This window comes from Homalodisca vitripennis, chromosome 1 (assembly GCF_021130785.1).
Source record: "Homalodisca vitripennis isolate AUS2020 chromosome 1, UT_GWSS_2.1, whole genome shotgun sequence".
In the NCBI taxonomy this organism is placed as follows: Eukaryota; Metazoa; Arthropoda; class Insecta; order Hemiptera; family Cicadellidae; genus Homalodisca; species Homalodisca vitripennis.
In genome coordinates, this window is record NC_060207.1 from 153,350,319 (window position 1) to 153,363,949 (window position 13,631).

Genomic DNA, 13,631 nt, shown 5'->3' on the forward strand with positions numbered 1-13,631 from the left:
CAAGCTTAATTTTCAGCGGGAAAAAGACTGTCACACTGGTGAAGCTTCCATACCGTCATTATCAATTAAAAATAGAAAGGACTGTGTGGTAAATTCAAGAGAGCGTGGTTATACTTAAGGAAGAAGCCCTTTTCAGGATGAAGAACAGGGAAAGGAGAGTGAAGAGAGTTTAAAGTACGAATACTAATAGAGTATTCGTTGGTACATGTTCACCAGTCAAATGTAATAATGTGTATATGAGAATCACCTCTTTGGATATAATTTTACGTTTGTTCCTCTTTGAGATTCCGTTGCTGTTTCTTTTACAAAGCTCAATATTTTAATAAACATTACTTCATGGGATGACGCCATTTTTAGCCTTAAGAGTTTGTACTTTTGATTGTGAACTCTTATTTATTTTGATGTGGGCCTTGTAAATAACTTTATTAATTGCCCTTATCGTAATCTCCAAACCAAGTAAGTGCCATACAAACTTGATTGCCTCTTCGAAGAGTTAATTTTCAAATCCGATTGTAATGGCAGTGTGTTACGTGGGTAAAATATCGGGTAGGCCTTAGAAGATGAAATTGAGCCACTTGTCCTCCTCCGGGAAATTTAAAATAATGGGAATATGCTGTTTGAATATTATTGCTAGCTTTAAATATTATTTCATTATGTCCAACTGGGAACAATGTTTTACACTTGCTGTACTAGGCTATTTTTGTTGATGTTTTCAGTACACCAAGGCTTACTATTATATTATAGTTAGGTAATAATAAATCTTCTGGCCAAGAATTCCAAGACTAGTCTGTATGTCATAAAAGTGCAATGTTTTGCTATACAGTAATAATTATAATACAAATGTGTATACAAAATGCATTTTTTCAATAAATAAGTATCTAAAAAACTATCTCCCTCCAAATGGCAGATTTAACCCTTCAAATGGTCAGGGGTGGTCCAGTAACAACTGCCTCAGAAATCCTAGGTATAGTCAATAATTGGTTCCTAGATTAAATTTAGTGAAGCTGTTGAAGTAACAAATGGGAAGAATATAATGAGTGGACCCGATTTTTTATCGCTTATTACAATCATCAATACTTTATATATAGAATAACAGAACTATCAGTCGATATCAACATATATCAAATACTAAATTAAAGTTGCAAGTTTTAAATTTATAGATATGCATTAAATAATTACGTACTGTAATACCATTACAATTAATCAAACAAAGCATTAACACAGGTGACATGAAAAAAGTCATTTAAATAATAAAGAAAATATAACAAACATCTTGAAACCTAGAAAGTGACATTAAATTATCTTTTAGTGTTATTTTGCAGTTTTTTTTTTAATGTAACTGTATTTTTATTTAAATAAGGTACTTATAGAACAAATTGTGTTTAGAATATGAAACTGTGTGAACAGTTAGTGCAGATTATTTTAGTTATTGTTCAAATTAATTACTATTGGTTGAATATCAGTGGGTACGATAATCAAATATAGTTTGATAATTTTGATATAAAAAACCGGTTCCGCTTATTGTACTCTACCCTAAAAAACAGATGTTCCTTTACTATGTAGGTTAAACATTACCTTAATTATACATTATCAAGTTTTAATTTGTCCAAACAAGAAAATTTGCTCGAACCCCTTAAGCATGTAACCTTAGCCAGGAACATCAATCATAACATTTTTAGAAGGCATTACTGTATTGTTTCAATCTACAGAAGTGTGGTTATTTTTTAACCTTTGAACCACTTTTAGCAATCTATTATAGCAGTATAACTTATGAATGTTGTATATAGTAGTATAGCCATTACTAGATTTTAGACAATCAAAAAATGTATTGCACATTTTGAATTTAGGTTGTATCCCAAATAACCTATTGATCTAGGGGACTCAAACATTTGTGATTGCATTCTCTAGAATTTTAATGTTTTACTGACAAGTACTTTTTATGAAACTACTTAGATATTACCATACGATGTTATATCAGTTGTTTGAAATGTTCACCTTGACTTTGTATACTCTTCATACAACTGAGAACAGAATCACACATTTTTAGCAAAGTTTATCGTTATTAACAAGTTCGAATGCATTTCTAATTAGGTTTCTGAGTTCGTCAAGATTTCTGCGGTTTTGAAGCATACACAGTCTCCATTATAATACCCCACAATGAAAAATCACATGGGGTCAGGTCTGGCGAGCACGCAGGCCAATCAATCGTACCACAGCGAACAATCCATTCATTAAATGTGTTATTTAAAATATCTCAAACTTGGATATCGAAATGTGCTGGGGCAACCACCATCATGTTGCCAGATGAGCGAATGAATATTGAAGACAGGATTGTTTCTGAACTTGGGAACTACTACTTTTTGCAGCAACCATAATTAACTCTCAAGTTAACATTTCTTCCTTGAAGAAAATAAGGACCAATCAGTGCAGTACACGAAATACCACCCCATACCATAACACTAGGCACATTGAGTACTGCTCGTGAAGCGCTTGGAGTAAAGATAGACGGTATGGCTTAAATTTTAATTGTTTTAACATTCTTTGCACGCTTCTTCCTGATATTTCTAGTTCAACAGATGTCTTACGAGTTGATTTATTGGGATTGGCTACAAAAGCTTGAGCAACTGTCTGCAAGTTTTCTTCGTTGCAAATTGATTGTGGACGACCACACTTCAGGGTGGGTATCGTTCCGATTTTTATATACTGGTGGGTATCGTGACACCTGGATATTTTCCACTAAATTCTTCAATTATTATAGCAGTATATTATTTTATTATGCTTCCACCACAACTGAAGGATGTAAACTCATTGGGTTGTAAACATTTTAAAAACACATACAAACAAATAATAGGTGCAAAGAGGGTCTCTTTACACTCTAGCCACTGGAACAGACAACAATGAACTTACTCCATATTGCTGCCAACTTAACATTGTTACCAACCTATTGAAACAAAATATCCCAATTTATGGGGAGACTGACGTATGCGCCACCCTATATATATATCGAGGTAGTTTGTATACTCAATGTAATTATATGTTACATTGCCGATGATTTATATGAAGTAACTATTTTATATATATATATATATATATATATTACATAAGTATACAAACTACCTAACATTCACATGTGACTATATGATATAACAGCTAGGTACTGCTGTTAGTGGTATACATTTAATACTAATCCTGATACAATAAAAACAATAATATATGCATTACAAGAACTACTTCATAACAAACAGAACCTACTAAATAATGAAATAAAATACAGAATTTTGTACTTGATAATTGTATTTTAATAATAATTTATATTAAACTGCTGGTTTTCAATTTACATATTTAAAATGTTAGTATAACTAAATTCATGATTGAACACATGGTTAAATACCAAATAAATATCATAAGTTCTGACAAAGTTTGCAATAAATCTGTATAGCACACAAAATTTATGGAAATTTCTGGAATCAAAATATTTGTATGGATAAATTGTAAAATTGAAATATATGTTTGACTGCCTAGAAATTATTTTACTGATTAACTTTATATAGATTTCTACTTTTCCAAGCATCTTTACTGTGGACGTGACTATCCAAAGTGATGGAACCAAGCCTATTTTGGATAAGGTGGACTACCAATTAAAAATATACATACCAAAACACACACACACAAGATAATCATAAATTGCATCCTAGCTATTATTATCATAATAATATTCTAAAGTATTCAGTAATCAGAAATTGGATTTACTGATGGTGCAAATTAAGAATTTTATTGTTGCGCACATTTGTGACATATTCCTGTGGCATAGGCAGATTAAATGTTTGGTGGAGGGGTTGATATATCCAACAGTTTTAAGAAAGGGTTATCCCCCAGAAAACTGTATGTATTTTACTCAAAAGTAGTGGAGTTTTAGATCATTTTACTACATTTCAATAACATTTTCCTGGTAAAATAAATCATATTGGCAAAGATTTGAAAGAAAAATGACCAACTTGTCATAACTTAAGATTAATATCATTACTTAAGTTAAATATGTTATAAACAACAGAAACTAAAGGCTGGTACTCAATTTGAGATGGAACTTACTAGAATGGTGCCTATACCTTGCAATGCAGAAATACACGAAAACACTATTTTGAGACCTCATATAGTCAAAATCTTTTGGTTGAGAGCTCTAGACCCCCTCTTCTGGAAAATATTTTATACCAAGGAGACCTCCTTTATTTAAAAAATCAGATTTTAAGAATTTCATATAGGGGGAAAGCATAGGAGTTATAAAAACCAGAACAAAGATTGGTGTAAGTTCTCATAATTGTGTTTTAATAAGCATAACAATTCCTTATTCAAAACAAAGAGCTATTTAATATTAATTAAAAATGAAATATTTGAATCACAATGCAATATCCATTATGTAAAAAAAAAACAAATCAATTTATCTTTCTTCATTGGTTTTACTTCATGAGTCCCAGGGATTATACTGTGAGTTGGGAGATTTACTGATAAAACTAGGATTCATGAGGATAACGTATCAGACAGCAAATTGTTTCACTTGTCAGTGGTTCAAGCTTTTTTAGTTTGTAGTAATATTGTTATTGTGTCTTGTTTGTTTTATATTTGTATTTATAAAACACTTAGTACATGAACATTTATTTAACACAGTAGCAGCTCTCAGCTCACAAGCTAATACAAAAAACACAATTAATTCAAGTTTTTATGCATTTAAAGACAATCAGCTGAGGGTAAAATGAGTTGAAAAATACTACAATTAATTAAAATATTTGTTATTTAAAAAAGGGCATTTCAAGAATTTGCATTACATTAAATTAAAATCTTGAATACAAAGTAACACTAATAGTTATTGTTGCTGTTAAAGCCATGAAGCTGGTGTTGAAGAACACGTCAGGAGAATCAGTCTCACTGTTAATTCATGCCGATGAGACATTTGAGGATCTCAAGAAACGAGTGCAGACAGAAGTCGGCATTGCACTGGACTTGCAAGATCTCTTTGAGAGGTGTGGTAACATCAAGGATACACAACGAGTAATTGATTTCTTTGCAACAACAGGAGGTAATTTGACCGAATCTACTACTTTTAACTGTTTTAAAACCTAGTATTTATAAATTAAATTATTTCAACAATGTTTCCTCATTTATGATAACATAATTATATAATTTGTAATTGGTTTTTAAATATGGTATAATCTTGCCTACGGTTATTAAAAAATAAGAACATGCTAATAGGATTGCTTGAGTTATTAAGTTATATTGAATTTTTAATCTTTTTCCTAATAATTTTATTTGTTGGATGATGTTGAGGAGTGCAGAGCTCTCTTTATCGTATCATATAATACAGGAACTCCATCCTGTTTGCAGATTCAAGAAAAGAATTCAATATTATGGCGAAAGGAGAAAGGTGTATTGGCAACCAAAAATTTTTTTTATTTGTCAGTTGCGTGTATAATAACGTTAAGAGGAAATTTCATTTGCTAGACATGGAAATAACTTTAATGCTTTCAAATACATAGCTTACAATCTGTTTAGGACAGTAAAAATAAAATAAAAATACTGGAAGAGTTTACCAGAAAAAAATAATATAAATCGTAAACAGGTGATTTCAGTAATATAGCATCCTATCACTTTGCAAAACTCAACAAACATCTGAGGTATAAATGGAAGATCAAAGGCAGACATTTTAAGAAGGGCATGTGTGTGGGGAGTAGGCTTAAGATTCAACTAAAAACATTTCCGAGAAAGTTGCCTGGCTGTTGCTTTTGCACTGCCTCTGCTTGCCATCGTTGGCGGATCGATGTCTGTCCCGTCGGTCAGTGTCATTTCACTCGCTATGCAGCTAAAAGCTGCATCTGTTGTGTTTTATTATCATGTCTTCCTTCTCAATATCAGCCTGGTGGCATCATACAGTATAGTTCAAATTTGACACCCTACTCAGTGGTAGCAAGAAATTGAATGACAACCCCTAATTTTGTTACTTTTTTATACGCCGTCAACATTTTTCAATAATAATAGCATAAACTGTAATGGTTTTTTTTTAACTTTAACGTCTAAGTATATTAAAAAAAAGTATTTAGTGTTCGCAATTTTGCTCAAAAAGATTATTTCAATATGTTTTTTAAGTATTTTCTGTGTACCACAAGGGGTACCTAAAAAATTAATTTATCTTAAAAATTAAGCAATCATGTTTTCTGTGTGGTACACAATAGTCTGAGGTATTTATTTAAGCGTAGGATCAAATTAATCAAATCACCAAGACAGGCAAACTATTTATTTATTCAATTACTATGTTTACTTACAAATATAGGTTTTCCTAAGTCCAATGGACTTGTTGGCAAGATCCTTAATTTCCAAAAACTTTACATTGATTACATTACAATAATATACAAACCATGCATTTATGTTATGCTTTCAAACATTTTGAGTATGATATCATTGGAAAGTAGACAGCAGAGAACAACAAGCAAGAGGGAGGAAACATGGACTGTGAATTATGAATTATGGAACAGGAGACCACTGGAATCAGGTAAACAATGGTGAAGCAAACAAAAGAGGCCCCAGATGGTCTGGATGGACATGTATGTTCATCATATGTTCATCAGCGAATACAATAATAAAATAGTATATTTTCTTTGATGAGACAACACTACCCTTGTTTTAATTTGCACCACTCCCAATATTTGTATTGTGTTGAGTGTATAATAAGCTTCTCCAGCTCTTAGGAGCTTCTAACAACCAAGGAGTGCTAACTGCTAACTACTTTGTGTTTATTCTGTGAACCATGGTTTTGTGTTTGTTTGTGTTCTATGTTTAATAATGTTGTGAGTTTAATGGTATGTGAGTATTAAATGGTTTTGTAGTGTCTGTGCAAGTTGCCTTTCTAGACATAGTTGTAAATAGCCAACAACGGCTGCTGTCTCATGTGATGGACACTAGTCATTGGGCTAAACTAACTAATAATAATCAAAAACAGATTGGATAAAACAATTAACAACAATAAACATTTAAATAAAAACTGATAATAAAATATTTAACAGAACACCTATAGAAAAAAATATTGGGGGTATTGTTCAACACTTTTACAGTAACAATTAACAACAATAAACATTTTAATAAAAACTGATAATAAAATATTTAACAGAACACCTATAGAAAGAAATACTGGGGGTATTGTTCAAGACCTTTACAGTAACAATTAACAACAATAAACATTTAAATAAAAACTGATAATAAAATATTTAACAGAACACCTATAGAAAGAAATACTGGGGGTATTGTTCAACACCTTTACAGTAGGCCACAGTATTAATATGCAGTTAGGCTAAACACACTTTTTAAGATTCTAATTTAATAATTTAACCTAGTTCAATAAATAATAATACATTACATAGATAATAATCACCATTGATAAACGTTTGAAGTTGGGATTTGATGTAAAAAAAAAATAGAAATGCAGCAACGTATACCCCGTTGGACGCACGACGCACTTTAAGAAAGCCACTGTGTGTTCCTGATTGGGTACACGACAGCAGTTTTGAAAGATGGTGTCCTCATCGTCGTGAATGTGTTTAAAAAAAACATCTATAACAGATGAATGAATTTAAATTATAAAGTATTACTATTTATTTACTAATAAGATTATTATTACATTCCCTTTTCAACACTATTGTATGTAAAAGTGTCCGAAACCTTTCTTACTCTTGCTTAGTCTAAATTTGTTTAGCAATCCGCCGTAGGGTCGTACAACAGTGCCAAACAAATCAATATTCCAAATTAAAGGCCTCAGAAACAAAAGTATGGATAAAAGAAGTAATCGTACATTGTGTATTTGTAAAAACACAATGGAAAATATTATGGTTAAACCTGCTATGACATGTAAAAATATACCAGTTTTGTGGTTATCTCAAATGTAGTAATCCTTATATTTATAAGTGTATTATCAAATAAAGAAAAGACAATTTATTCTATCAGATAGAATGAATACTTGGGTATATTAAATAAAACGTTACTTTTCCCAGGAGGAATCGAGCAACCCAAGGAACATGAACCACAGCCTGAGGTCCAGCAGGAGGATGTAAAGTGCTCGGTTCCGACGTGTGAGAACACCAAGTTCTCCTGCCCAGATAAGGCATTCTTCATGTTCCCTTTAGAGGAGATGAGGTACTATAATTTATTACATTGTTTCTTTATTATAGTGTGGTGCTAAGTAAAAGCAAAATTATTAAAATTTTGGTGTATAACTAAGGTGTAAAAGTGAACACTTTGTAAATATACAGGGTTTAATTCTGTTTACTGCATATAATATCATTACAGGACAGTCACATTTTTTGTGTGAATGTAAATTTATTATTACTATTATGTATTATTATTACTAACAAGTGTTGTTTTCATAATTTATGTAAGAACTGTTTAGACACAGACTATTGTAGTTTGTGCGATGGTAAACACACATTTTTGTATAGCGCTGGTATTCAAAGAATAATTTGGCAAACCTTTATTCTCAGACTGTGTGTGTAGTCATTGTTCTGTTCAGAAAGTAGAGGTGAGATGTTATAGCACACTAAATTGAAGTAATTTATGGTCTTTAAAATACTCATAATGGATTTAAAAAAGAGATTTGAAGAAATTAATTTATTCCCTGTTTTAAGTTATGTGAGAGAGACAAATATTTTTATGTGATTGAGTTGCATTGTAATAAGTATGAATAACCTAATTCTAAAATACAAGCTAATTCTGCTAAACAGGTCTCCATATTCTGTAGGATTTTGTTTTTGAGTAAGGGATTTTGTGCCTCAGAAATTGATTGGCATGAACATTTACCTTCAGTTTTGGATTGTTTGGGAGTAGTAATAACCAAAAAATTTTAAAATTAAGATTACACAACAAGTTGGCAACGAGAAAATTCAGAATAAACACATTCATGAAAACACAGAGAATACGTTGAGTGGATTCCTATAAGACTTTTCAATATGTTATCAACATCTTTTTGAGTGATTTGTTTGGTCGTTGATAAGATAATGGGAATATCGGAATGAATTTTTTGTCCCACATCCTGTTTTCAAGAGCAGAGATCGATTTCCTTATTTATAATGAAAATAACACGCAAAATTTAGCCAAATTAGCTGGCACGAGAATTTTTGACTATTCTTTTCACTGGAATATCAATCAGATATATCCAGCAGAGTCATATATATATATATATATATATATATATATATATATATATATATATATATATATTCATAAAACCAGCATTTGATGGTTTGAAAATGATTTTAAGGAACCCATTAATATAAGGGATGATTTTTTTCATCTTTTGATTTACTAATAAATAGACACACTCATATAAAAAAATGATTTTATTACTAAAAAATGGATCTAACTTATTTTTCTACATAATTGCTGAAACGATTATGGTATTTGTCATATTGTATTAGTTTTACCAAGACCTTTTCAAAAAAGTCATATACATCTTGACAGCCTCCTGAAGCCTATTTGGTTGCAAAATGCTGTCTGTCTAAGCATGACTTTAATTCTCTAAGGAGATGATGATTATTCAGTACTAGGTCTAGACATTACAGTGGATAGTAAAAAAAATTTTTGTCCCACTTGTTACATAGGTACAGTACACATTGCAATGGTTCACGAAAATGCCTTGTTGCTTGTTAATGGTTACCATACGAGTGCAATAAAACATTGTACATGATTGAGTACAGGTAAGACCTTGAAATGTCAAGAAATTCTCTATAAAGTTTACTCAATGTATAACTGCGTTTCTCTTTGACCACCTGATAACCTCAGCTCTAACTAAAGAACACTGTTTTGGCTATTATTTGGCTTTTACAGCAGTTATGTCAAACTTGCCTATAAAAAATATAGTCAGTAATATTGAGTTTACCAACTATTACTTTAATTTCAATTTATCACATACATCATGGTGAAAGTTATATGCCAACCTTATCTAACTGGTAATTGTAAAATGTAATTTTGGGTTATGTTTGTTGGAAGTGTGCTATGACCTCTGATTGTTCTGATGTACTGCTAGCATGATGATGATTCCAGTTTCCTACCTGGTAGCAAAGTTGTGATGGGAAACCATGTCATTAATGTTAGTCCAAGGTGGACAAAATGGCTGAAAACAGCTCTATTAGCAGATGAAGTGGATCACTTAAGAATTTTGACAAATTTAAATAAAAAAATTGATTGGTTTAAACATATTAAATTACATGCAACAATGATTTTTAAAACACGTTTTCACTAGCAAAAACAACAAATATAAAACTATATATAAATATTTTTAAAAAAACTAAGGAGTATTTTCTAAAACCGTACTTTTTTACTAAAAAAGCCATGGTAATTTCCTTATATACCACAATAAATTGACTGCTAGTGGAAGATTTAATGTGTTTAATAAAAAAGATTAAAATAATGTTTTGTAGTGTAAAATTTGAATTGTAAGAGGATTTTTTAATCCTAACTTTTAAAATGATACATGTTTAGTTCTTATTCTTTATAGAATTACTAAACCCATTGTGGCTTAAATGGTTTCACAAAGTGATGGGACATTTAATTACAAAAATCTGTTTAAGAAATTAATTAGGTTGATATATTTATACTGTTACAATGAATGTAAAATGTGCTTGTTATGAATAAAGATTTGTTGACTATTTACCATCTATTGAAGTAATGAAGACTTGAATTATTATTTACTTGAGTATTTTGTTGGTGGCTATAAAACTTTCATTACTTGGTTCATTGTTCGTTGTTCAAGGTTAATTTTTAGTAAATTGTGATAAGAAAGCCAACATTTTTTTATCTTTAAATGTCACAATTTCATTAACACCATTACCTGAACATGGACAGTATAGAGAGGATAAGATAACAGTAAGCTCAACAATTATATTACTCTACTAGTCTCACTTCATTCCTGGAAGGATGTAAAGTTAATATGTAGTGTGTCCCCTGGTCTGTTATTTATACTTTGTTTTTTTGTGTGAAATTTATTCACAACCTGTCTGTTCTCATTATATTGTCTGCCTATTTTCTGCAAAGAAATCATGTTTTGAATAATATTGCTTTATAATTTATATTATTTAACCCTCTTTTAGCCCTCATGATACTACTGGACCCTCTTCATTCTCTCTAAGTATAAGCACACATTACGAGGAACATGGTTTTTTATTAATACTTACTTAAATAATTATTTTAATGATGAAATAATCTTTCTTGCTTATTTAGGAAACTGTGGAGGAAACAAACTGACAGCTGTATCGCAATACTGATCTGTCTGTTATATAATTATAGCCGGTTCATTGTCCTAATATGCCAGTCTCATTTCCACTCTGTCACTTAAGATCTATGTTGTCAAAATAACTAAGTTCTGGAATATCATTATATTTTTGCCTTATATTGCAAATTCTATGCCAATCTCGTTGGGAACCGGTGTATTTGGCTATGTTCTAATTCTACTAATGACGATATAATTTTAAAATAAAATAATATAAGTGATGCTACACCATTTTAGGAGATGTTTATGTTATTAAATAGTAACAGAGTGTTGTGAGCTACATTCTTGTTTGCCTTAGGTCTACCTGGGAATATGTATAGTGTCAAATCGTATTAGTGTCAAAACTTATTTTTCATGTTTTAGCATTGAACATTATTGAATTTAAAAAGTCCTGTTTTATAGTGGCGAATTGGAATAGTTTCAAAAAATTATGTAAATCATATTGATATGTCATAACAATGACCAATCAAATTAGTATTGATTGGCAAGTATAGTCCTCGCAACAATGGAACTAGGCGCTTGTTACAACACTCCCAGACGCATGGTATTATACATTAGTTCAATATTGTCATCAGTTAGTTTAGACTCATGTGATTAAATTTTCTTATTAATTTATAATACATTAAATATACAGTCTTCAACTTAAAAGAGGCCCCATTGCTCATTAGGTTGTACAAAAATAATTTTGTTGGAAAATGTATATTTGTGTGAAACGGGTTAAATACTGTTTCTAATGTTGGTAATACCGGAGTAGGATGGCTGTTATTCCCCGCAAATTGCACTTGAACCAGTGGTCTAGCATTGACGTTTGAATATAATGAGGTTACGTTGCATATTAGTGTATTGTTCTTTGTTAAAATGTGCTTAACTGTTGAAGAACGTGTATTCGTGATTTAAACTTATTTAGTGACAAAATCTCCTGCTGTGTGTCGGCAACAATTCATGGACAAATTTGAAAAAGAAGCATCAGTTAAAATGTAATACAGAAGTTAGAAAAAGTTTCATGAAACAGGTTCAAGCGTGACAGGCAGCGGTCAGTTTTAACTCTGCAGGACCCACATAAATCCTTGTGAAGACTAAGCCAGGAAAAGAATATTTCATGACGTTCAGCCCACATTGCTGTGAGAAGAATGCTGAAATGTTATCCATACCAAATGCAGGTTTTCCTTGAACAGATGGATGCTGAAAATGTCAAAAGGGTTCACTACTGCCAATGGTTCAAGACATTCATTAGAGGCAACATTAACATTCTAGATCAAGCATTCTTTACAAATGAAGCTTGATTCTATCTTGGAGGTTATATTAATAGCCTACATTACTGATAGCCCGCACATTTCATAAAAACTCCTCTACACCCAAAAGAATAAGCATAATTATGGTGTGCGGTTTCAGTGTGAAGAATAATAGGACGTTTAAATGAGATATATCCTAAATTTGATTAAACTATTTAAAAACAATTAGAATATGTTGAAAAGTGACAACTGTAACATATTAAAAAAGAAAAATGGTACTTCTTTGGTAACTTTGGATAAAAATATGGATTTGCCAAAATTTTTAATGAGGCATATAAAAAAAACTGAGTAACTGTACAACTTTGACATTTTGGACCATCCTGTATACAAGAAGCAAAATAAATTTAAATGCGAATAGAGATACCTTTAAAATGAGGTATGACTAGACCTACCTTTACATTTGAAAATGTTTAAAAAATTAATCCCTATCCGGCCAAAGTGCCATTTTGGGGTATTTTGTATGTTTCAATGTTCTTGTGATAAGAGTATCAGATTATTATGATCTTAGTTTTTGTCTCTTGGTATTAAGTATTAATTGTTAACATCAATAAAAAGGTTGAGTTCGAGTTCAGAGTCACTGATTTGCTCAGAAGGAATTGTTGTAATATATAGACAATAATTATTTATGCTCCAATAAAAAAACTCTATTAAGTTTATATTACATAGTAAATTTTCACTGAAACTAATAAAATATATTTATCATATCAAATTATAACCTTAAATTACAATAAGTTAAAACAAGCTCTATCTATCTACACAATATCTCTTTAGATTAATTTGTTATTAATAATTTGAATATATATGTGTGGTATAGGTTTTATCCTACATATTTAAGCTACAAACTTAATCTAAATATCATCTTGAAGTTAAAGTGAGTGTATGAGGGTCATTCTAACGCCTGAAAAATTATTTTTGGAAAAAACCTTTTCTGTGGTTCCAAGAGTGTACTTTCAACACTATTTCGACAAAATGCTCTTTGACAGTAATATAATTCGACTCTGTAAAATGGCAGTTTAAATTAAATAAATTTCGACACTAAC

General features: G+C 30.8%; 1 protein-coding gene across 2 annotated transcripts in view; it reads left to right on the forward strand.

Moving 5' to 3' along the window:
• The first annotated feature begins 302 nt into the window (after window positions 1–302).
• LOC124374106 (zinc finger protein 271-like) overlaps window positions 303–13,631 on the forward strand; it is a 33,629-nt gene continuing 20,300 nt past the window's right edge. The window contains exons 1-3 of one of the 2 annotated variants that reach the window (XM_046832410.1): window positions 303–456; window positions 4,877–5,071; window positions 8,031–8,172. In XM_046832410.1, the coding sequence (XP_046688366.1) occupies window positions 4,879–5,071; window positions 8,031–8,172 (335 nt within the window). In that variant the 5' untranslated portion in view covers window positions 303–456; window positions 4,877–4,878. Of the gene's footprint in view, window positions 457–809; window positions 965–4,876; window positions 5,072–8,030; window positions 8,173–13,631 lie in introns of those variants that run through there. The other variant, XM_046832405.1, reaches the window with a different exon arrangement.